We start from the raw sequence: 26,695 nt of genomic DNA, 5'->3' as shown, positions 1-26,695 counted from the left end.
GACGTTCTTCCTAATGTTGAGGTGGAATCTCTTTTCCTGTCGCTTGCATCCATTGTTCTGGATCCTATTCTCTGGAGCAGCAGAAAACAAGCTTGCCCCATCCTCAGTGTGACACCCCTTCAAATACTTAAACAGGGCTATCATATCAAGCCTCCACCAGAGCATTTGCTCAGACACTATACATCATTGATGCAACCTAGGATCTCATTGAGTTTTTAGCTGCCACATCACACTGTTGACTCATGTTCAACTTGTGGTCTACTAAGGCCTCATTCCCACTTACAAATAAATTGGTTTGCGATTCGAATTGATGGATCGATTCGACAGCGGAGCATGGTTCCCACTACATTTGTCCCGATCACATTTTCCCCCTGTAAAATAACCCACTTGTGGTTCACATTCACAAATGAATCGGTTCAAAATGGACCCGCTCCAGCCGGCCGAAGGGCAAACTTAAATTGATTCTGATCCGCATTTGGTACACACTGCGCAGAATCGATTTATCCAGAAAGACATGGAAAACATCAGCATCCAAAAGACGCGGGTTAAATGGTTGTAGCGCATGACCCCCTCTCTCCGAATCGCTTCATCGATTGAGTTCAAGTGGGAACCATGACCATTTAAACCGGTACAAACCAATTTGCGATCCGGTTTAAAAGGTAGTGGGAATGAAGCCTATGCCTCCTAGATCCCTTTGACATGTACTTTTGCCAAGCCATTCTATATCTGTCCATTTCATTTTTGATAGCTTTGGTCCATCTTTCTAGTCTAGAGAAGAGTCCAAAACCTCATCTTTTTAGATACATCTGGGATGATCTTGGGGTCTTTTTTTCTTTTCCTCTGACAAAGCGTCCTAGAGATATTCAGCTGCTGCAGCCCACAATTGCCTGTTAGCAGAGCGTTCCTTAATACTGGCTGACTCTTAAGGACTGGCGCGGGCGATGCCCACCCTCCCGTCTCGTCTCCTTTGCCCATTCCAGTTTGCAAAACTGACAGTTTAAATCTCATCAAGACCCGAAAAGACATTAACCAGTGAGTAGATGGAGGGAGGGAGATACCTGGAAACTCAAGATCTTTATTTAATCTGTTGCCCTTTGTCTGCAATATGGTAATGCGTTCCAACGCACAGGCCTGCTCTGAAAGAGGATTCCTTGAATAACGTTTAAAGAAGGAGGGCTAAGAGCCACTTTATGGGTTGCAACAGTTAATGGCATCTATCTGTTACTGGGAAATTCATAGTTCGAAATTGGCATCCTTAGGCAATAGCCTGGCCCTCAGCAACCAGACTGTGCCCACTCCTAATGCCCACTAATAGTATTCCTTATTTTTGTTTCTAGCTCATAAAATGCTTTATGCACAAAATAACCACACTCACATTGTGCACAGAATAAACACCAGGTTGCAGATTCTCAACACTCAAAAAGCATTTTTGGCCATTTTTTCCAAATATTTCAAATACACACATCCCTCCGTATTTGCGGCTTTAATATAATAAATAAATAAACTTTTTATTTATATGCCGCCCTTCCTCCGATCAGGGCGGCTTACAACACTTTAAAATACAACAAATTAAAATACACATTAAATAAGATACACATAAACCAACAGTAAAAAAGCCCCATAGCCCAACCTCTTGGCCACGAAAGAGGAGGGAGGCCCACAGGATGTTTATTCGGGGAATGCCTGTTGGAATAGGAAGGTTTTAAGGTCCTTCCTAAATTGGGCCAGGGTAGTAGACGAGCGGAGCTCTGTGGGCAGCGCATTCCAAAGGGCTGGGGCAGCTATGGAGAACGTCCTCCGAGAAGTGGAGGCTAACCTAGCCCCAGGCACCTTGATATTTGATTATCCAGGGATTTGATTAATATGTTCCTCTCTAGGAATCTCTAGGTCCTCCAGTGCAACTCTGTGGTCAGCTTTAACTAAAAGTTGCAGTGGAGGACCTAGAGATTCCTAGAGAGAACACTCCGCTAGGCCTTTGTAGGTCCCTTCCTGCACAACTCTATGGTCACTTTCTGGGAGATGTTGACCATAAAGTTGCAGTGGAGGACCTAGAGATTCCTAGAGAGGTACCCTCTTGGGTAAAAACATGGTGTTGTTGTTATTTGCGGTTTTTCCATATTCATGGGGGTCTTGTGCCCCTAACCCTAGCAAATATGGAGGGACAAGTGTATATCCATATTCAGGATTGGTGAAAAATTCAGTTAGGTTTCATTTCATTACAATAAGTTACCAAAATTGGCAAATGTCTTCCTACTCCAAAAGGAAATAATATGGGTTCGAATCACCCGAATGCAAGAAAACTGACAGATTCATCCATCCAAAGCCAGGTATTTAAATCTTAAAGCTTAAAGCCTTTAAATACCTATGTATTCAGCCACATTACTGCTCAATTTGGATGGCCAAATCCTATTTCCTCCTCCTATAAAGCTCTTCATCTTTAACAGTATAGCAGGCAGGCACAATATGATCTTATCCATGCTTTCAACAGATGCACCTACTGAATGTGGCCAATGCAAACGAGGAGGGATTCCAACTTGTTTCCGACTGATCTACCAAAATGCACAGATTTCTTTACATTCCAGGTGGAAAGAACTCAGATTTAAAACAATCTGAATGCATCAGGAAGGAGAAGTGTGACAGATTTTCCGATCCTTATTTAGGCATCTGTTCAAAGTGTTAAAAGTAAGTATATGTCTTCAAGGTACTAAAAATCCTCCTTTGTGGTTTTCCTTTTGCTGCAACGGACTAACACCGCTGTCCCTCCGGGAACATTTCTAAAGACGCAGTGCTCCTATGACACATCAATGCATCATCGGAACAGAAAGGACAGCAACCAGCCCCAAAAAACCTATCACTTTCAATCCCCAAGAGCTGCTTGCAAACAGGGAAGATTTAAGGATGGGAAGATTTAAGGATGGACTTAACTCCTCCACTTAAATCGATAGGATTTAAAAGAGGGTTAACTTTGTCGAGCGCGTACCCAAAGGAAACATGATTTTCCTTTGCAGAACTCTTGCTTTAGTAATAGTCTAACTGATTAAAACTCAGCGGTGTGGAGGTACATGCGCCGGACTGGGACTTTGTGGATCTCTAAGTCATGACACTCTGCGGGCGATTTGGGATTTGTTGTTATGGTGTGTCTTCCGGTTGTTCCTGACTTATGGCAGCAAGTCGCACACTCTCAGCCTCAAGGGGAAGGCAACAGCAAGCCTCCTCTGGAAATGACTTGAAGGCACACAACACACATGCACACAGTTATCACTGAAACCCAATGGGATCAGCCTCCGGACTGGAATGTATAAACAGAGTATTGTTCCCAACCATGAGGCTCATCCCATCCATAACAGAGGGATATGAGGAAGCCAGCGCAAACCTGTGCAGTGGTTTGCGCCTCAGACTATGACCCGCAATAATAATGCAGGTCAGCACCACTTTAACTGCCATGACTCCATGCTACCAAATCCTGGGATTTGTAGTTTGGCGAGGCACCAGCACTCTTTGGTAGGGAAGGCGGAAGACCTTGCTAAACTACAAATCTCAAGACAGGTCTTAAGTGATGTCAAACTACAGTACATTATTTCTACAGTGTAGATGCAACCTATGACTCTGGAGACCACAATTCTTGGAGGTCTTTAAGCAGAGGCTGGATGGCCATCTGTCAATGGGGATGCTTGAACTGAGAGTTCCTGCATGGCAGAATAAAGGGGTTGGACTGGATGGCCCTTGCGGTCTCTTCCAGCTCTACGATTCTATGATTCTATGAATTCAAAGCCCTGCTGGACCATGAAAACCCACTGGGTGACCTTAACCAAGCAACACTCTCTCAGCCTCAGAGATTGCAAAGGCAACCTCCCTCTGAAACGATCTTGCCAAGAAATCTCCATCATAGGCTCACCTTAACATCACCATAAGTCAGAAATGACCTGAAGGCACACAATGATAACAACGAAACAGAGAAGTATAGCCTATTCCAAAGGTAGAATTCAAAGATGCAGCTGTGTTAGTCTGTAGAATCAGTTTGCAGAGAGATCTTGGAGCACCTTTGAGACTCACTGGAAGAAAGAAAATGGCAGCATCAGTTTTTGGAGACTTCAGTCTACTTCCAAATGCATCTGAGGAAGTAGACAGAAGCCTACAAAAACTCATGCTGTCAATTTCTTGCTTTTAGTTAGTCTCAAAGGTGCCACAAGATCTCTCTACATACTATCCCAAAGGAATAGACCAAACATGACAAAAGGTGGGGTGGCATTATATGCCAGGGATGTGTATACCCATGAGGAGATATCCAACGTAAAGCAGTACAGTTGGCCCTCCATATCCACAGATTCAAGCATTCATGGCTTGAAAATATTCCCCAAAATATATAAATTCCAATACGCAAACCTGGATTTGCCATTGCATATAATGAGACTTGAGCATCCACTGATTTTATTTGGATCCTGCAACCAAACCCCAGCGGAAACAAGGGCCCACTGTAGTTCCTAAACTTTGGTCCTCCAGGAGTTTTGGACTTCAGCTTCCAGAATTCCTGACCATTGGCCAAATTGGCTGGGGCTTCTGGGTGTTCAAATCCAAAACACTTATTGAAGTTTGGAAACCACTGACTCAAAAGCATGGAAACCGGGGTGACATTCAAATGAAAAAGTAAAGGGGGGGCAACACAACTGTGATATCATCATGGAGCTCCAAGACCTCCAAGCCAGACTGAAGTCTTGGATGATGCTCTCCAAGAACAAATGACCAAACTTTCGAAAGGAGAGCTGTAGTAGTCGCGAGCGACTTTAAGCGCTCCGATATTTGTTAGACATCAAACTCTGCCCAAAACGAGAACAAATCCTCTCTTGTCTCCCAGACCATTTCATCATCCAGAAGGTTCTGGAAGCAACAAGAGGATCAGCTATTTGGGCTTTGATCCTCACTGACAGAAATGAACGGGGTCAAAAGGGTGGAAGTTGTTGGATCGTCCAGTAATAGTAACCACATTCTGGCATTTGTTATATGGAGGAAACGTGTCAGACGCGCACTTTACGCTTTGCACTTTTTAAACCCCGATTTCAATAAGCTTGGAAAAACACAGGGTGAGATCCAATGGTCAGAAAGGCTCAACGGATGGGGAAATTCGTGATGGGTGGGAGTTTCGTAAAGGTGAAATATTGAAGTCGCCATCGCAAGCAACTCCAGTGAGGAAGTACGAAGCATCTACAGAATCCAGAGGGGGATGCACAAAGGACTTTTCAGACTGAAAAGAGATGTCTGCAACAAAGGAAGGAGGAGAAAATCGCCCAAGAGGAATACAAATGAATAGCCGGGATTTGCAGGGAGAAAGTCAGGACGGGCTTACCAAGGAGGTTAAAATAATAAAAAGGGGGTTGGCTATGTTTGAAGCAAGAGGGAGAACAAGGAAACGCAGGGCCATTGCATAGAGAAGGTGGTGAAATCCAATGGGATAGGGAAAAGGCAAATGTACAGCATCTTTGTTGCCTCTGACTTGTTTCCAGCAATTCGAATCCATTTCTAAGAGCTCAACACTCAGTGCCCTGGGCCTAGGGCATTATCACACAATGATTTACAGTCAGGTCTCTTTATCCACTGATTTTATCCACGGATTCAAGCATCCACGGCTTGAAAATATCCCCCAAAAGTATAAATTCCAAATTGCAAACCTCGATTTTCCCATTTTGTATAAGGGACACCATTTTGCTCGGCCATTATATTTAATGGGACTTGAGCATCCGCGGATTTTGTTATCCGCAAGAGATTCTGGAACCAAACCCCAGCGGATAGCAAGGTCGCACTGTATAGCACAAACAAATGGTTAATATAGCAGTATTTGAGCAGACAGAAACATACTGTTTTAAGATCGAGCGATATTGCGCCTTTGCAAAAGCACTGGAATGAAAGCGGCGCAACGCTTTCTTGGTTTATCGCACAACTAACCATAGCAATCTCTTCTATGTCACTTTGCACATGCGTGCACATGTTGAATGGCGTCTGCAAGAGAAAGAATGGAAAAACACACCTACCAGCATCACACAATGATCACAATATTGCTATTGCAGAGGACTGAATTATTACACACTTGAAAAATGGTCACTGGGAAGCGACATTGTGGCAATTCACAGTTTCATGCCACAAGTAACACGAGTCCAGCAATACACCTACGAGAGAAACACACCGCCGTGCGATAGAAGCAAAGCAATAATCGAATTGGCACCGTTTATTTGTGTTATACATCTTGGTGCGATAAAGCCCTTAGAGAGCCAAGTGTTTCTACTTCACTTTCTGCAACATCTATATTTTCAAGTTTCAGACTCTTTGTATCCTGAATGGTGGGGCAATGCACACTTTTGGACCTATTTTTATGGGGGTGATGCTCTTGCATGCTTGCTCCTTAGTTAGAAGACTTCCTCTGATTCTTTCAAAGCAAACAACAATGAACCGAATGCATTCCAGTTATGAAAGGAACGCAACTCCATTCTCAGTGTATCCCTACTGCTTTGTTTGCTTTAAAGCAAACTTGCATGGCCTTGGGCAAGAAACATCTCTCGGAGGAAGGCAAATCTTCGGAACAAATCTGGCCAAGAAAACCCTGTGATAGGGTCGCCGTAAGTCAGAAACAACTTGAAGGCACACAACAAACAACAACAAATGCATGTCCACCTGCTGGGTATGCTGTAGTAGCAAATGTCTTGCGTTTGCAAAGTGTGAGACTAGATGATCTTTGAGATTCCTTCCTATGGTGTGACCCTATGGCACTTCCAGTCTTACACCACAATCCTATGAGCGTCTATTCAGATGTCAGTTTCATTTATTGCTCTGTGACCTCCTCTTAAGCAAATCTTAGACTGCAGTCTATACAGTGGGTCCTTGGTATCCACTGGGGTTTGGTTCCAGGACCCCCCATGGATACCAAAATCAAGGGATAATCAAGTCCTTTTATATACAGTGGCATAGTAAAATGGTGTCCCTTATCTGAAACGACAAAATCAAGGGCCCCATTCCCAGTTACAAATAAATCGGTGTGCGATCTGAATCGATGGATCGATTTGACAGCGGAGTGTGGTTCCCAATACATTTGCCCCGATTGCACGTTTCCTCCCTAAAATAATCCACTTGTGGTTCCCATTCATGAACAGATTGATTCAAAATGATTCACTCCCAGCCGGCCGAAGGGGAAACTTAAAATCGATTCCGATCCGCATGTGGTTCTCAATTGCGTGGATCGATTTATCAAAAAAGAAGCAGGAAAAATCGGCATCAAAAAGACTTGGGTTAAATGGGTCTAGCGCATGGCCTCCCTCTTGGTCGTCCAAACCAATTCATAATCCGATTTAAAAGGTAGTGGGAATGAGGCCCTTGCTATTCAAAAATATTTTCAATATTTTCAATCTGTGGATGGTTAAATCCATGGATAAAGAACCCATGGATCCAGAAGTCTGATTATACTTAGTGAACTGGGAGTAAAACCCATTCAACTCAATTACATTATTAGTGTTTGAAAGCGTTTGAACCTAAATTAAATTTCAGCGCAATCTCACTTCCGACATAATTGTACTGAACGACTGCCAATCGCATCAGGCTCCCATGCTTTGGAAACCAACTGTCATAACATCCTAATGAGCTTTTCTTCTGCATTATTCTCAAGTCTTCTCTTTCTCTTTTGAGCTTCCAGCAGACGAAAGCACAAGTGCGCATGGTGTGGCCTTTTGGATGGGACTGCAACTCCCATGAGCCCGAGCCATCCTAGCCAACGGTGAGGAATGCTCAGAGTTGTGATGTAACAACATTTGGATTACCGATGCGCCATCCAAGAACATGGCCTTGCCAAGGATAAACTTAGCGGCCTCTTCTTCTGCGCACTCTTCTGCTTCTTCCCCTGCAACTTTGAGAACTTGACTTTAATTGAGGCACGGTCTGTACCGACTTAATGGGAAAGGCAGATGGATAAAGCAACAGAGAGAGAGAGATAGAAAACCAAAAAAACCCAGAGAGAGACAAATGGAGCGATATGGGTTGGGAGGCAAATAAGCAACGATCGGAAAGACTGATAACAAGCCAGACAGAGAGTTAAATTGATGCTCCTCAAACACTGCTTAGCTGTGAAACCCAACCACAGCTCCTCATTCCAACAGTTGCCACTCCACAGTACAAGGAGGAGACGCATTTGTCACGAAAACATTCAATCGCGGCAAGAGGAGCGGAGATCTCCCTTGAGGGCATTACGGTAAAGGCGCAAGGGCCCATTGGAAGCAAGGGCTCCCAATGCTCTCATTCAGTTGGCTTTCTGACATCGGCTGCAGAAATAATCCAGTTTGACGCCACTTTCGCTGCCAGCAATTCCTGGGAACTGTGTTTTTGCGAAACATTTGGTCTCCTCTGACCTTGGGCGCCGCAACAACTATGTTTCCCAGAACTCTGTAGCACTGAGTCACGGCAGTTAAAGTGGTGTCAACCTGGTTCATTTCTGCAGTGCAGATAGAGCCGTCATCACGTACCTGCAAAAACTACCGTACATACTACATTATAAGTCGACCTCATATATAAGTCGAGGGCAGGTTTTGGGGCCAAAATTCTGGATTTTGATATGACCCGTGGATAAGTCGAGGGTAAAACGTAAGCAGCATGTAATGAAGGATGTAAAGGACAAAGGAAAGAGAAACAATGCCAAAGAACTTACAAAATCTCAGCAGGCCTAACTATTTGTGTACATACTGAAGGCTGGATGGCTATGGTCAGTGCTTCCAGGGCAGATTAAACTCTTGCATTTCACCACACATACACACACACACATTAAAATACACTACAGTGCACCCTTGCTTTACATGGGGGATCCATTCTGGACTCCCCCGCGTAATGCAAATTCCGAGTATGCTCAAGCCCCATTTAAAAGAATGGGGCTCGTGCATGCGGCGGCGTGGCAGTTCCATTAGTCCCTATGGGACACGCCACCCCTTCCTCCCCGCGTGGCTTTCAGCGTATGCTGAAAGCTGCCCAAAGCACACTGACGTATGACGTGGGCACACTGTACTTACATTGACCTGTGGATAAGTCGACTCAGGTTATTGGGCTCAATTTTTAACCTAAATTTCTAGACTTATACATGAGTATATACAGTACTGGCTACACAAGGCTGTGACATTATCATTCATGGTTCCTGATACCCCAGAGATACATTCCCAGGAAGAAGGATCTCACCTATCTAGCCCTGGTCCCAAATAGTATGAAAGCAGCTGCTGGTCCAAGGAAAGAACTGGCAGCAAACAAGTGGAGAATTAAGGCAGGTGAGTACAGACCCAGAATCTCAGAAGCATAGAAGAGACCCAAAGGCTATCCAATCCAATCCAATCCAAAGCAGGAGACTCCATCACTCTCCAAGGCAGCATATTCCACTGTTGAGAAAAGCTCTTATCATCAAAATGTTTTTCCTAAAGTTTAGGTGGAATCTCCTTTCCAGTAGCTTGCATCCACTGCTCCATGTCCTGTTCTCTGGAGCAGCAGAAATCAAGCTTGCTCCATCCTCAATATGGCACCCCTTTAAATATTTAAACATGGCTTTCAAGTCCCTTGGGAGCCAGTGGTTTGAGTGTTGGACTGTGATGCTGGAGACCAGGGTTCGAATCCAAGATTGTCCATGTAAACTCAATGGGTTTCCACACTGACTTAGCCTCAATGGATAGCAATGGCAAACTCCCTCTGAAGAAACTTGCCAAGAAAATCCTATGATAGATTCACCACCATCAGTTGGAAATGACAACAACAACAAATCATGTCACTCCTTAACCTTCTCTTCTCTTCTCTGGACATGCTGGGCATATATTTTGCTCCTTTGTTCACCTCCTCTCCAAAGTATCCAGTAAAACAAAATGGGTAACACACCAATGCACCCATTTTAGCCATAGCTCTTCTTTTGGGAGGATGATGCAGTAGAAAAACAGGTCCTATGCAACTGTTGAGTCTGACCCTTGTCTGATCTCTCCGGCTCTTGCCTTTGACCTCTGGACCCCGCCTGGAAGAAAACCCACTTCACCCCATGCTTCCCTCATTCAGCTCCTTGTTTGGGAATCAATAGCGGCATGACGGCACAACATGACCTTGCTCTTTCCTCCAACAGAAGGGACAAGAGCCCTTCAGAATCGGATTGCCTTTAGTGGTTTTGGCTCTGTGTGCATGCTTTTTGAAAGAGACGCTGAGAAATATGTCAAGAGGAAATTCAGGAACGTTCTGCAGTACAGAAATAATGCACCAGGTAGGAGAGATCTTCGCATCCGATGGAGTTATAAAGGACTGTCCTTATAGCCTAGTGGTCACTGAAGGATAGGAAAAGTACATGGACCCTTGGTATCTGCTAGGGTTTGGTTCCAGGACCCACTGTGGATATCAAAATCCATGGATGCTCAAGTCCTAAACTAATGAGTGGATCAAAGCATAGATCATAGACTCATAGAGTTGAAAGAGACAACAAGGGCCATCCAGTCCAACCTCCCTGCCATGCAGGAACTCTCAGTCAAAGCATCCCCATTGACAGATGGCCATCCAGCCTCTTCTTAAAGACCTCCAAAGAAGGAGACTCTACCACTCTCCAAGGCAGTATATTTCAGTGTCGAACAGCTCTTACTGTCAAGAGGTTCCTCCTAGAATCATAGAATTATAAAGTTGGAAGAGACCCCAAATGCCATCCAGTCCAACCAGCCTCTGCTTAAAGACCTCCAAGGAAGGAGACTCCACCATACTCTGAGGAAGGAGTGTGCTCCACTGTCGAACAGCCCTTACTGTCAGGACGTTCCTGCTAACATTGAGGTGGAATCTCTTTTCCTGGAGCTTGCATCCATTGCTCCATTGGGTCCTAATCTCTGGAGCAGCAGAAAACAAGCTTGCTTCCTCCTCAATGTGACATCCCTTCAAATATTTAAACAGGGCTATCATATCACCTCTTAACCTTCTCTTCTTCAGGCTAAACAGCCCCAGCTCCCTTAGTCTTTCCTCATAAAGCATGGTTTCCAGTCCCTTCACCATTTTAGTCTCCCTCCTTTGGACACGTTCCAGTTTCTCCACATCCTTTTTGAATTGTGTTGCCCAGAACTGGACACAATATTCCAAGTGGGGCCTGACCAAAGCAGAATAGAGTGGCACTATTACTTCTCTTGATCTAGACACTATACTTCTATTGATTCAGCCTAAAATCACATTGGCCTTTTTAGCTGCCGCATCACACTGCTGACTCATGTTCAACTTGTGGTCTACTTGGACTCCTAGATCCCTTTACATGTAGTCTCATTCAGCCAGGTGTTCACCATCCTATATCTATGCCCTGTCAATTCTGAGCTTTTCCAAACTTTGGCCCCTATACAGACTGCCAGTTTGCGGTGGCCTGGGGCCAATTCTTCGGTTCTGAAGCACGCAGCATCTGCCGTGTCTGGAACCCTATCACATATGGGCAGCGCCATTTTTACGCAGCACCATCCATATGGCGCACGCTTCCATGATGTGTCTTGTCTGACACGTACAAAAAGTGCGGCGCACAAGACACGTCAGCGCGACGTCCCAGGCTGCTAATGGCGGCTTGCCGGCGTCGTGTGAAGATCGTTGTCGCAGCCGTGCGGTTGCTCTGACAATGATCTGGAACCTCTGGCGTCCCCTTCTTCTCATCTTTGCCTTTGTGACACTTGTCAGACTTTTTATTAGAATGCGTGCGTTCTATACCTGAAACATATTCAGAGATGCATACTTTCCATGCACAAAGCATATTTAGAAATGCATGCTTTCTCTACATAAAACATATTCAGAAACGCATACAACGAAGGGGGAAAAATGGAATGGACGAGTGATCTTCTCAGATGATACCTTTGCAGATCAATATCGGACGTCCCATGCAGGATTTTTCTATTTAAAACTAGCAGATAAATGGAGAAATGGAACAGGGTAGAGTGATAAATAAAGACTATCCTGACCAGAAAAGGACTGATCCATGCATCCCTAGTGGTAGATTCCAGAAAAGGATCATACTCCTGCCCCCAGTCACCATATCTGAGAAAACATTGGATCCCAAAGCAATGCTCAATGCAGAGCAAGCTTGCATAACCAACTATGCATCATCTCTTGCCAGGTAATCTCTCTCTATCACACACATACACATACGCATATCACATACACACTATGTTGCTGCATCAAGGAACCTATACAAACAGCCTTGTGCAAATGCTGGTGACCCATCCACACAAAGTTCCCTGTTTGCAAAACTCAAAGAGAGACGCTTTGCTGCACCCAATTTTTTGCCTTTTGGGTGCATAAGGAAACAAACTCAGAGATGAATAAGCACATTGATTTCCCAATGTTCCCAAACTTTGGTCCTCCAGATGTTTTGGACTTCAACTCCCAGAATTCCTGACTATTGGCCAAGATGTCTAAGGGTTCTAGGAGTTGAAGTCTAAAGTAGGAGCTAAGTAAGAAAGAAAGGAATGGAAAGGAATATAGGTAAGAAGGCTAAAGAAAGAATAGGGAAAGAAAACCAGGGGAAATATTTTATAAGGGAAGGATGTATAGGAGATAAACCCACAAGAAAACAGAATGGAACATGAATGGAGAGAAGTATTGATGAAAGAGGAATGAAGAAATGGAATGCATATAACAAACAGTAAAAGAGTTGATAGAGAATTAAAAAATAGCTTATATTGAGCAACGATGAATGATATGAATAACAGAAGAGATCAGTGATAATGGTTATTATTTGCTGAAGAAGACTAGGTTATTGAGATACTGATATATTAAAATAGTACGATATTTTAGTATTTTAGTATTGTGTTATTGATGCATCGTGGATTTGCAAACAAATTGTATTGATAATGTGTCTGGAAAATGAATAAAAAAATTATAGAAAAAGAAGAAGCCCCAAAAGACCCGAAGGACCAAACTTTGGGAATCACTGATGCAAAGTAATTGATCAAATATGGCACCCAGGTTGGAAAGAGGTGCTGGGTCTGGAAAACGTTGAAGGCCCCAAGGCTAAAGCCCATTTTTTTTAGGCCTCGGTAGTGAAACTCATCTGTGGATAGAAGCACCGTCCTGTGTGCATATATGCGCCTTCAAGTTGGCTATGGACTTATGGCGACTCCATGAATTTTACCAGTATTCATCGGCGGTTCCCCATCCAAGTCTTATCCAAAGCTGGCCTTGCTTAGCTTCCAGCATCCAATGGAATTTGGTGCCTTTTAGGCATGTAGGTTGAAGCACCATGTTGTTGCTGTTCTGCCCCTTCACATCATTTCCAACTTAGGGCGACCCTAAAGAGAACCTACCGCGGGGTTTTCTTGACATGTTTCTTCAAATGGCGGTTGCAATTGCCATCCTCTGAGGCTGAGAGAGTGTGACTCATCCAAAGTCATCCAGTGAGGTTTCCATGCATGAACTACCATTTGAACCCTGGCCTCCCAGTGTTGGACTAGGGTCCAAAGCACAAAGCACTAGAAATCCATGGAAGACAAGGCTAGCCATAAAACAGCCAGGGGGAACCATGTTGGCCATATAGCAAATCCAAAATCCACCAAGCAGTGACCCTTTTCTTGGGCCAACCAAAACGCACATTATACATGTTGCAAGCTTTCGAAGCTCCACCGGCTTCTTCATCAGGCAAGGTGTTAAAAACCATACAGGAGAGGAGAAAAAATGGAAGAAGTTAGTCATAGGCCTGCATTTGTCATATTTGTTCTTAGTTCAGATGGTATGGAGGAGTATCTTTTGCAAGCTGGCATCTCCTCATTAAGAAAATCCCAGGATTGGTTTGCCTTAGGGTCGCTGTAAGTTGGAAAGGACTTGAAGGCACACAACAACAACAACAACAACAACACACACTCCAGTCCTGCTTCCTAGGTGTTTGGTTGCTAACCGCAGAGACAGATGCCGGGTTAGAGACATTGGCCTTTGGATGGATTACCCAACAAGGCTTTTGCCATAAGAAGCAGGAGGAGAAGAACATCATCTTAAGAAGGCCCTCTGCAAAAGTCTTTTCAAGGGTAGACCAGATTGGCTAGCTATAAGGTGGCAGCATGCCCTGCTAATGCCCTGCTTGCAACCTGACAGTCAGAATTAAACTACCGTCAGCCCTCTGTATCTGTGGATTCTCTATCCAACCATCCACGGCTTCAAAATATTCCATATATATATATATATATATATATATATATATATTCCAAAAAGCAAACCATGATTTTGCCATTTTAGATACGGGACTTGAGCATCCATGGGGAGGTGGACTTCGAAACAAACGCCATAGAATACCAAGGGCCCACTGTACATCCCCCATTACCAGCCAAGAGGGAATTGGAAAGATGAGGCACAAACCAGGCCAGGTGCCCTGCATCATCTAAACCAGCCAATGGCACAGACAGCTGCCTCCTTCTGCAGTCCAAGTGCAGCTGTGCCAGATGTTCCAGCCTTCAGCAATCTATGCCCAACGAAGCTGGGAGGGAGTGACTTAGTAGATGGTACGCAGAGTGAAAGGTGGCAGCCCTCCCTCTCTTAAACTACATAAACCATATCCAGCGTTGTGACATGGTTTAAGTGTTGGACTATGACTAGAGACCAGGTTTCGAATCCCAGCTCCGGGGTCCAGTCGCCATGGAACAAGTGCAGTGAGAGAGGGCGACTGCCCTTTCCACGCCCTGCTTTGTCAGCTGGCATCGAGATGGGCACTGAGAGAAACTATTAGAAAGGCCTGACCTAGCTGGGCTACTCTTAGCTCCTTATTATTCGGGTGATTCAGAACAGGGAGAGCCAGCGTGGCACAGTGGTTCAAACCCCACTGGGTGACCTTGGCAAGTCGCGCATTCTCAACCTCAGCGGATGGCAAGGGCAAACCCCCTCTGAAACAACTTGCCAAGAAAACCCCATGATAGGTTTGCCTTAGGGTCGCCATAACTCAAAAGTGACTTGGCACAGCAACAACAGGGTGGCACTGCAAATAAAGCTCCTTCTCCGTTCCCTCTCCAAATTCAAGTTCAGACTCTAGGTCTCCAGCCGCTTCCCCTTTTAAGAAACACACATATCCAGGATCAGGCAGAAGCCAAAAAACTCAAGCACAAGAAAGCCCAGTTCCAAGTCAACCGCAACATCTGCCAGACAGGCTTTGCCCACTGGTACCTCAGTGCTGTTTTGGGGGAAAGATATTAATTCCTCCTCCTCCCTCCTCTTTACTTGCCACCTTGTGGCTTTCACTGGTCACTTGGACTGTCAAGATCTGCAGTGGCCTTCCCTTCCCTTCCCTTCCCTTCCCTTCCCTTCCCTTCCCTTCCCTTCCCTTCCCTTTCCTTCCCTTCCCTTCTTCTTTCTTTCTTTCTTTCTTTCTTTCTTTCTTTCTTTCTCCTTCCTTCCTCTTCTCCTTCCCCTACTCTACCCATCCTCTCTCTTTCTCTCTTCCTCTTTCTTTATTTGTTCGTTCTTTCCTTTCTTCCCTTTCCATTCCTCTTCCTTCCTTCCTTCCTTCCTTCCTTCCTTCCTTCCTTCCTTCCTTCTCCTCTTCCTCCTCTTTCTTTCCTTCCTTCCTTCCTTCCTTCCTCCCTCCCTCCCTCCCTTCCTTCCACGCTTGCAATGTTACAAAACAAAAGCATCCCTGGGCATTATGGGCATTGTGTCGCAACAACACAACAACCTGGGCTCCAGCCCCAGAATGGCAACACAACCTACAAACACAGAGGTGCATATCGCTGCCCCACACAAAAAACCAAACAATCAACCCAAGCTGGTATTGCTCTGCAATAGAGGGGGGAAACCATGTGTTCTTATTTATGCCAGCCTTGCCACTCCTCAGCTGCCTTCCTCCTCCTTTCCTCCCTGGCATCTCCGGCTGGCTGGCACTGCAGCCTCCAAAGAGAGCTCTGCCCTGCTGGCATTTGAGAAGAGGAGAAAGGAGAGAATATAGCCAGAGGATAGCTAAGAAAGAAATGCCCACTCGCTCGCCCACAATGCAGTCTCTCTGGGCGCCTTGGCATGAGCCAGTGCCACCTCCGCCTTCTCTGCCTCCTCACCATGCCAGCCTTGTGTTGGTGGCTGCGGCAGCTGACTCTCTGTTGATGTTAGCTGGCAATGGGGAGTGCCCACCACTTTGGCCCTCCTGCCTCTGCCCACCCTCCCCAAACCAACCCCCTCTGTGGTGGGTGTGTTGGCATACATTATACCACCCTCCCCACACACATAACAAAATCCTTTGCAGCTTCCAAAACTCACATCCACAAAACCAGGAGTACCCCCTTTGTGCCCCCCTTGGAAGGGTTTCCCTTGCCCCCCTCTAATGCCCTTTCCAACAAGTGCCAGTCCAAGGGGAGCACAGTCCCTTTTTCCTAGCTTCAGGTCTTCTTTTCCTTACAAAAACTAGGGTTTGTTTGAAGGGAGGCCATTCAATTTCGGGGGGCATTTGAGGGGCACTCTTGGCACTAAGGTAGGAGAAATCCTTTATCCCCCCTCTGGGATTACCCTCTTTTTTTCTTCTTGGAGCATCCCCGAATCCACTTCCACGAAGCAAAACATTGCAGCCCCACAGACCCAAACTGTGGCATCACAGCCAAAAAGAAACACATAAAAGAGAATTGAGTGGTGCCACTAGGGTCGGTGCCATTCCCCCCAATATTGACCTCTTCTTATACCGCACCATAAACAAAACCCTTAGTAATATCTTCTTTTTTGCTCCTACTCCCCAATCCTACTCCCCCCCCCCCGTATCCCTAGGTCCCAAAGAGTTGTGCCATAGACACCCAGCTAAATCCAAAACGGACCTTTAAAACGACAATACGCACCACCTCACCGACACGGTTCCCAGCGGTTGAAAGCGGCGATGGTTTCCGAGAAAATTTAATAGCATTTTAATATTTATTAATTAATTTTTGAAATCAACTCTTCCCACCGAGCCTCGCCCCGGACTCGCCTCGTCTTTTCAAGGGATGCCAGCCAACGCCACAGCCCAAATGTTTGGGTACTGGCGGCATCGCCCCTTCTTTTCGAGTGTCACCCGGTGCGGTCCGCACCCTCCGCACCCCCAAGTGTCGCTCCCGATAGAAAATCGTTGCCAAAAACATCCCTTTTCCCCTCCTTCTTTTCAACCCCTGCCCAGATCTAGGGGGGGAAACCATCCTCCAAAAAGGGGGAGCCCCTTAAATCCAACCCCCAACACTCCCCAAAAGAGCCAGCCCCCACATCCCATTCCAAAATAATGCAAGCCGCCTTCTCGACTCACGGTCACGCAAGAGATTTCCACGGGTGGCAGCTATCCAGAGGGATCCCAGGAGGATCAAGGTGTTGCAAGCCAGGGAGGACATTTTGGGGGGTCCTGGGGGGTTGGGAAGGGGGGAGAGAGGAGGAAGGAAGGTGAGGAGGAAAGGAAGAAGGATGCTTCTTTGGCCTGCTTTCCTTGCAAAGGTGGTCCTCCTTGACCCCCCACCCCAATTGGGGGGGCAAATAAGGGGGTGTCCAAGGGAGATCCCCCCCTTTGGATTCCTCCCCACAGATCCTAAGCCTCCGATCCTCCACTGCAGTGGCACAAAAGCCAAAGAGGAGGTGATGATGCTTCTGCTTCTGCTGCTGCTGCTGGCTGGGCTCAAAAAGGCGAAGGGAAAAAAGATGCTGCAGTTGCTGGGATTAAATAGAGCATCAGGGAGGAACCATCTGGAGAGCCAAGAGAGGGGAGGCTCAGACAGAAAGGGAGGGATGGGGTGGAGGAAAATAAATCCAAATCCAACCCCCAAGCCCTTCCTTCTCCTCCCTGGAATGGCTTGGATTGACTCTACAGGACGGAGCCAAGGGAAGGTATAGGAGGGAGCAAGGTCTGGCAGCAATCCCTGGCCAGCATCCTCAGAAGTGGTACCCAGAGTGGCACCCAATCCGTTATCCCTACCCCACCCAACCATCGCCCCCAGCTCCAAGGTGGTTTGGTACAATCCAAGCTCCATCTCTTCTCCCCCCCCCCCTCCAAAAAAAAGGGATGATGGTGCAGCTGATACTGAGAGCAGCTTCATTGCTGGGATGGAGAGTGGCCCAAGAGGAAGAACTGCACCGCTCTCCCTTAGGAAATACTGTAATGGCTCCAAATGCATCTGGCCATTGCAGTTTCCAGCATTTCTCTTACTTCAATCATCAGCATCCTCATTTTTATTCATTTTGAACACTGACGGTGATACAAAAGCCTTTTGATGGGATGGACACTGGCAGAAAGGGAGATTTCTCTGCTTGCCCACTCAGGAAATAATCCCTCCCAATAGTAGTAATAATAATAATGATAATAATAATAATAATGTATTAACTTTGAAAACTGATGGTGATACAGGAGAACCCTTTTGCTGGGATGGATAGTGGCCCAAGAGGATATTTCACTGTCTCCCTTAGGAAATAATGCATCCAAGGGTCTGGCTTTCTTGGCAAGATCTGTTCGGAAGAGCTTTGCCGTCGTCTTCCTCTGAGGCTGAGAGAGTGTGACTTGCCCAAGGTCAATTAGTGGGTCTCACTGGGAATCAAAACCTGGGCCTAATTCCCACTACACCAGATTGCGATTCGGGTTAAACGGGCATGGTTCCCACTTAATTCGAATTCAGAAAGTGATTCAGAAAGGTAACTATTACATGGATTTGTAGTTGGTTGTCTGGCCAAATCCAAAGAGTGCTCAGCAATGGCTCTTTCATCCTGGAGAGAAGTGACCAGTGGGGTCTGTCCTGGGCCCAGTGCTATTCAACATCTTTATCAATGACTTGGAGGACAAAATTGGGGGCATATTTATCAAATTTGCAGGTGGCACCAAACTAGGAGGAGTAGCTAATACCCCTGAGGACAGGATCAAGATTCAAAATGACCTGAATAGACAGACTAGAAAGCTGGGCCAAAGCTAACAAAATGAAATTCAATGCGGAGAAATATAAGGTACTGCACTTAGGGCAGAAAAATAAAATGCACAGATATAGGATTGGGGACACCTGGCTGAATGAAACTACATGTGAAAGGGCTCTAGGAGTCCAAGTAGACCACAAATTGAACATGAGTCCACAGTGTGATGCGGCAGCTATCAAGGCCAATGCAATTTTAGGCTGCATCAATAGAAGTATAGTGTCTAGATCAAGGGAAGTCATAGTGCCACTCTATTCTGTTTTGGTCAGGCCTCTCTTGGAATACTGTGTCCAGTTCTGGGCACCACAATTCAAAAAGGATGTGGAGAAACTGGAGCCATGTGTCCAAAGGAAGGAGACTAAAATGGTGAAGGTTTTGGAAACCATGAAGCCCTATGAGGAGCGACTTAGGGAGCTGGGGATGTTTAGCCTGGAGAAGAGAAGGTAGATTGGTATTATGATAGCCCTGTTTAAGTATTAGAAGGGTTGTCATACTGAGGAGGCAGCAAGCTTGTTTTCTGCTGCTCCAGAGAACAGGATCCAGAACAATGGATGCAAAGTAGAGGAAAAGAGATTCCACCTCAACATTAGGAGGACCTTCCTGACAGTAAGAGCTGCTCAATAGTGAAATATATTGCCTTGGAGAATGGTGGAGTCTCCTTCTTTGGAGGTCTTTAAACAGAGGCTGGATGGCCATCTGTCACTGGGGATGCTTTGATTGAGAGTTCCTGCATGGCAGAATGGGGCTGGACTGGATGGCCGTTGAGGTCTCTCCCAACTCTAGGGTTCTATGATTCCAAAATCCCAATGCCCACCTGGTCATGCGAAGGCGGGGGAGATTTGGGCATTGCATGCTTTAAAAGTAACTTGTATCCCTTCGGCTAATGATGTGCTGTCAAGCATCTCTCCCTTTGGTCTCTCCTGACCATTCCCAGCATGACCTCACGTTCCAGTGTTTGCAGAAAGGGTGAACGCAATTATTTCTCCCCAGTTCTCCACATCATGAGCCATGCATCACTTGCTCAGCCTCACCATGGCTCCAATACGCACACATTCCTTCCCTGGCCAAACCACTAGAGAGATGGAGAAGAAATGAGCAGGGCTCATAAGACCAGCAAACATTGGAAGGGTAGACCATCCATGCCTTCCTAATGTTTCCATTGCTGTGCATGTTGTCCTTTTCAATTGTTATGTACAGTATGTTCTTTCCAATTCTATGTGCATTTTAACGGATGTGGTGCGTCTGCTCATTGGCATTGTTCCCCACCTTGATCCATGGTTCTAATTGTGCCAGTATGGCCTAGTGGTTGGAGCATTGGCCTCTGGAGACCAGGGTTCAAATCTTGGCTCAGCCAGGAAACCCACTTTGTGACCTAGGGTAAGTCACACTCTCTCAGCCTCAGGGGAAAGCAATGCCAAACCTCATTGGAACCAATCTTGCTAAGATAACCACATGATAGGTTTGCCTGAGGGTTGCCATAAGTCAGAAATGACTCGAAGGCACACAACAGCAACAATGCCTACTTCTCAATGAGCCAGTCTGGTGTAGTGGCATTGAATTCATACAAGGCATATTAGAGTGTGAGAATTAGCGTGATGCAGTGGTATTGAAATATGAATCTGAAGACCAGGGTTCAAATCCTGGCTCAGCCTTGCAAACCCAGTGGGTGATCTTGGGCAAGTCACACTCTCTCGGCCTCAAGGGATGGCAATGGCAAACCTCCTCTGCAAAATCTTGCCAAGAAAAACTCATGATAGGTTGAGTCTTGGGGTCGTCATAAGTCAGAAATGACTTGAAGGCACACAACAACAACAACAACAACAACAACAACAGCGATGCTCAGCTCTATTCTCTCCATAGCGCAGAAAATTATTTCATCATTGTGCTCCTTCCCTGGCCATAAGGAAATAGGGGCCTTATTCCCACTTACAGATAAATCGGTGTGTGATTTGAATTGATGGATCGATTCGACAGCGGAGCATGGTTCCCGCTACGTTTGCCCCAATCACATTTTTCCCTTCTAATATAATCCACTTGTGGTTCACATTCATGCATGGACCCTCTCCAGACGGCCGAAGGGCAAAGGCAAATCGATTCCGATCCGCATCTGGTTCACACTCGTGCGGAATCAGTTTATCGGAATAGACATGGAAAATGTCGGCATAAAAAAGGGGTGGGTTAAATGGATAGATAGATGATAGATGATAGATATAGATGGCTGGATAGATACTGTAGAGATAGATAGATAGATAGATAGATAGATAGATAGATAGATAGATAGATTTGGATGAATAGGTAGGTAGATAGATACAGATAGATAAGTAGATAGATACGTGGGTAGGTAGGTAAGTAGATGATAGATATAGATGGCTGGATGGCTGGATAGATACTGTAGAGATAGATAGATAGATATGGATGGATAGCTAGGTAGATAGATACAGATAGGTAAGTAGATAGATACATGGGTAGGTAGGTTGGTAGATGATAGATATAGATGGATAGATAGATAGATAGATAGATAGATAGATAGATAGATAGATAGAGATATGGATGGATGGATGGGTAGATAGATATAGATGGAGATGATAGATAGATAGATAGATAGATAGATAGATAGATAGATAGATGGCCTCCCTCTTCAGCGATTTGGTTTAAGTGCAAACCAAGGTTGTTTGAACCAATTCAAATCAATTTGTGATCCGGTTTAAAAGGTAGTGGGAACAAGGCCAGGATTTCCCCTTTAAAGCCTCCATGTTTGTCCCTATCCCTCAAAATCCAGAATGATGCTCTCAAAGGAGCAGGGGAGGAAGACGAAGGGAGGGAGCGCATTAAGCCCAGCAGTCGCTGAGGACAATCTTATTGCAACAAAACCTCTGTGATTCAGTCCTAGAGCATCTGGATCTGTGGGAAGGAGGGTGAGCATGCATACAACAAACAATAAATAGCAGGAGGTTTTCCAGCTTGAGCAGGCACACATCCGCGCACACCCTGGCGCACCTCATGCTCCAAAAGACACAGAGATGCTCTCCTCCAGGCAAACCCCAGGCGACAGAAAAAGCAAACACACACATGGCGACTCCGCTGTGCCAAAGTTTCCTTGAGCGCAAGGAGTGCCAAAAAGAAATTGATACGTTAAAACAAAAAGGTTGGAAGGGAAGGGTTCGGCGGCCCAACCAGGGAACATGGCAAACATGGGTGCTTGGGAGGGCGTCGAAACCCACCGCCCCATGACGCAGATTTCGAACACGCAAAGCAACCGCAACTGACTTTTCGTAACGCAAGTCCAACTGGTTGGATGCTGGTCACATTAGTGTGTTCTCATGGATTTACTTTTGTTATATTTGAATCAAGGCTTTTTAAATACGAATTCTTTAATCTTGCCAGGGACTTTGAGCACCGTTTTGGGGCAGAATGGTGAGATAGATAGATAAACAGACAGACAGACAGACAGACAGACAGACAGACAGACAGACAGGGATAGCTAGATAGGTAGATACAGATAGATAAGTAGATAGATAGATAGATAGATAGATAGATAGATAGATGATAGATAGATACGTAGGTAGGTAGGTAGGTAGATATAGATGGATGGATAGATAGATGATAGATATAGATGGATGGATAGATAGATAGATAGATAGATAGATAGATAGATAGATAGATAGATAGATAGATAGATATAGATGCATGGATGGATGGAAGGATAGATTAGATAGATAGATAGATAGATAGATAGATAGATAGATAGATAGAGGAGGTAGATAGATGATAGATAGATGATAGATAGATAGATAGATAGATAGATAGATAGATAGATAAGATAGATAGATGATAAGATAGATAGATAGATAGATAGATAGATAGATAGATAGATAGATAGACAGACAGACAGACAGACAGAGTAGGTAGATAGACGATATAACTAGATGATTAGATAGATAGATAGATAGATAGATAGATAGATAGATAGATAGATAGATAGATGATAGACAGACAGACAGAGTAGATAGATAGATAGATAGATAGATAGATAGATAGATAGATAGATAGATAGATAGATGATAGATAGATAAATAGAGATAGATGGATAGATAGACAGATGATAGATAGATGAGATAGATAGAAGATAGTCAGACAGAGTAGGCAGATAGATGATATAACTAGATGAATAGATAGATAGACAGACAGACAGAGTAGGTAGATAGATAGATGATATATATAGATGGATGAATAGTAGTTAGATAAATGGAGATAGCTGGATAGATGATAGATAGATAGATAGATGATAGATAGATAGATAGATAGATAGATAGATAGATAGATAGATAGATAATAGGGATAGATGGATGGATAGCTAGATGAGAGAGAGGGGGGATGCAGAATCCCAATATTAACGTTTCTTTATTTCTTATTTAATATCGACGTTAACCTGGATCTGGAAGACACCTAACGTAAAGGCATGTCTAGTCCAGAAGCAACCTGCCTCTGCATCTGAATGTTCCATTTAGCTCTCATGATTAATGGCTCTGGATGCCGACCATGAATTCCTTTAATCATTCATATTGACTTCCAGGCGTGGAGCCAGCGCCAACTCTTGCAGCAGCAGATTCCACAAGCCAATTTCACGCCGTACGTAGCCCTGGATTGGGTTTGTCCCCAAACTGCGACCGGCCAGATTTCGTGGCGTTATTAGTTCCCTGACACTGTGACGCCTTAAAGATCTTGAAGGAAAGACGATCCCCTGTCTCCCAAAATGGATCTCCTCTTTCATCATATCTTACTTAATTGCAAATATATACCATTTGGAAAGTCAGTTTGGCACAGTGGTTTGAGCGTTTTTCATTGCTGCTAATAAAGGTATTGCCCAATGATGGATTTCGGATTGGATTCCCTCCCTCTGCTTTTATGGATCAACATGGCTCTCTTGCGTTTTATGGATCATGTCGGTCACGCAGTTGCAGAGCCGCGCTTTATTCTATTGTATGTTCTGTTATCGAGTCTTTAATAGCTCATGAAAAACAAAATGTATGTATATTGGAAGTTTGGATACTACATACATCGATTAAAATTTGATCAATTAATTACTTCCATTTATCAACTGAGACGCAGATGATTTATCAGCATTTGACAGCACTAATGTTTCCTTCATTAGATATGGACCTGATAAAACCAGGTAAGTTTTGTTGTTAAAGTGGTAACCCATATATCTCAACTCATATCTGTTCGCGGCTAATATTCTCCAGATAGGTTTCACCGAATCGGAAAACGTTGGGAACGTTTTGGAAAGAGAATGGCAGCAAGTAATGGGTTCTCTTTCACAGAGGTTTCCAAACAGAGGTTGGAAGTCCACGATTCGGAGTTACTTAGCGGCAGATTCCTCCATCGAGTAGATGGTCCTTGGGATCCTTGGCAATCCCATTAAATGTTGATTTTGGGTGCCTGGGAATTTGAAATACCGGTTATTTGTTTCAGGGATGTTTGGCCGTCTGTGTGTTGTGTGCCTTCGAGTCGCTTCCGACTTACTGCAAACCTAAAGAGAACTTCTGACATACAGTACTGTAACCCTAAGGAGAATTTCCAACTTATTGCAACCTTAAGGAGAAAATTGCGATCCTAGAGAGAATTTTCAACTTATTACAACCCTAAGGAAAATTATGGGGCTTTCTTTGGGGTCGTTCACATTTACTGTTTTGAATGGAGAGATTCACATCTCTGCGCCAATTCGGTTCAGACGACGTTTACTGGGATCAAATCTCTCCGTGCCATTTTTAACCCTGTTGCCATTCACATTTGCCACCGGAAGAGCCTCCGTTTCTGGGAACGGTGCAGCGCGATTCAAATCGATTTGGTAGCGTGGTCACACTACCGAAGATGCGGGTCGTTGTGGCTCTTTTAAAAAAGAACCGCTAAGGGGTCCGGTGCCAAATGCACCGATTTAAGTGGGCTTTTTGGCTACCCCCCACAAACAGTATCGATTGAAGTCAGGGTGAGTGTGAACGCCACGGAAATAAAACGGTTCCATGCCGGTTTATTTCAGTAGTATGAATGGGTCCTTTGGCAACTTTCTTCAGAGGGGAGTTGCCATTGCCATTGCCATCCTCTGATGTTGAGAGAATATGACTTGCCCATGGAAAACCAAAGGGTTTACATGACCCAGCCGGGATTCGAACCTTGGTCTCCAGTTCTAGTCCAACCACTACATCAATGGGACAAAATAATCTCAACCTTTGCAACTAGGAAGAGAAAACACCAACTTCCAAAGCCCATCTGGTGTTGAATCGCCATAAGTACAGATAAGCTCCTTTGTCAATGAATAGCATTATTTAAGATTAAACCTTGCTCAGAGCGGCAATTGTCCCTTAAATTGGCTTCTGTCGTTCTTATGACAATAATGTTTTAGGTGTTGCGAATGCAAAGTGTCTTCTCTCCTCCAATTTTGCCGTAGGGTTTGGTTCTTTTTCCATTGTACGCCAGACAGTATGTCCTAAGAAACAGAAGGAATTCATTTCTTCAAATGCTGTTAGGTGCGCATGTGTGCCTTTGTGAGCGTGCAAGTCCCGAACTAACACAGGGGCTGTGAAAGTTACAATATAAATACACCTGCCGCACTTGATTTGGTTTTGGTGCGAACTTGCAAAAAGTCACACGTTTCCTCGTATTTGGGATGCAAAGGACTTGCGGGTTTTTAAAAAGGAGAACTCGATGTGGGTGAAAACAGGTTTGGGAAACACACTCAATCCCTATGCTAGAGAAGTTAATGAAGAAATGTAGTTAATAAAGATACCAAAAGTTAGAGAAGTTAATAAAGATACTGAAATAACTGGACATTTGTCTTTCCTTTCCTTATATATGCCTGATATAAAGGCGAACGTGTTGAAGATCATCTCTTATACTCATACATTCCCTTTGATTTTTCTCGCTATCTCATTGCAGATAAGGGAAAAGACACATTCAAAAGATTATTTTCAAACTATACTTTTTAATTGGATTGAATTTGTACGGAGAATTTGATATATGGCAACCATGACTGAGAAATTAAACGGAATGGAGAAATGTCATGGCCACAGTTTTGGGGTAGCAATACTTGCGATGGTTGTTGTTGTGTGTCTTCGAGTCACTTCTGACTTACGGCAACCCTAAGGCGAACCTATCATGGGGTTTTCTTGGCAAATTCCTTTGCCGTTGGCATCCACTGAGGCTGAGAGAGTGTGACTTGCCCAAGGTTACCCAGCGGGTATCATGGCTCAGCGGGGATTTGAACCCAGCTCTCCAGGGTCCTGATCCAATCCTGTCACATGGGATCTTATATCCTAACAGCCATGTAGATAGGCTCGGATCTTGTTGTCATTGATCAGTTGCTTAGATTAATAATTGAAAACCATTTCCAACCACCAAAGGCGGCCATAATATCAATTTGGCACATATCCTGATATTAGCGTTTGTGTAACTGTGACGCAAGTCCTCATAAAAGCGGCCTTTTGACACACAGAAGCGCAGAAGAGGCGTTGGGGCTGATTGGTATCTGTTCATCTCATTTGTAAGTAATAATAAACCATTGGTTACACTGAAAGTTTCCTTGACAGACACCTGTCATCCCGATCCAATAAGCTCACGGCTCAAGTGGCACCAAGTCCTATTGCAATGATATACTGGCTCTGCGCCTCCCCTTTCCATGTTGCGGTTGTCATAGCGGGGCAGATGGTTTTCAATTTCCCCCCTACAAAATCGTACGACTGTTATTGATTATTGGTTATCGATTATTTTAAACCCAGAATTTTAACTGGAAACCCGTAGGGAGACCAAGGATCGGAAAGGAAACGTTTTCATGTTTAGCCGCAGC

General features: G+C 44.8%; 1 protein-coding gene across 1 annotated transcript in view; it reads right to left on the bottom strand.

The window, feature by feature from the left end:
• The window catches only part of LOC149302054 (cell adhesion molecule 3-like), an 81,623-nt gene extending 64,045 nt beyond the window's left edge, over positions 1–17,578 (bottom strand). Inside the window, exon 1 of the mRNA XM_089483450.1 lies at positions 17,219–17,578. Coding sequence (XP_089339576.1) covers positions 17,219–17,300 — 82 coding nt within the window. The 5' untranslated portion in view covers positions 17,301–17,578. The remainder of the gene's footprint in view (positions 1–17,218) is intronic.
• Between the last annotated feature and the right edge of the window lie 9,117 nt (positions 17,579–26,695).

Source organism: Sceloporus occidentalis, unplaced genomic scaffold, assembly GCF_023333645.1.
Source record: "Sceloporus occidentalis isolate IW3139 unplaced genomic scaffold, rSceOcc1.0.p SCAF_20, whole genome shotgun sequence".
NCBI lineage: Eukaryota > Metazoa > Chordata > Lepidosauria > Squamata > Phrynosomatidae > Sceloporus > Sceloporus occidentalis.
This window is presented reverse-complemented; position numbering and strand designations above follow the sequence as displayed.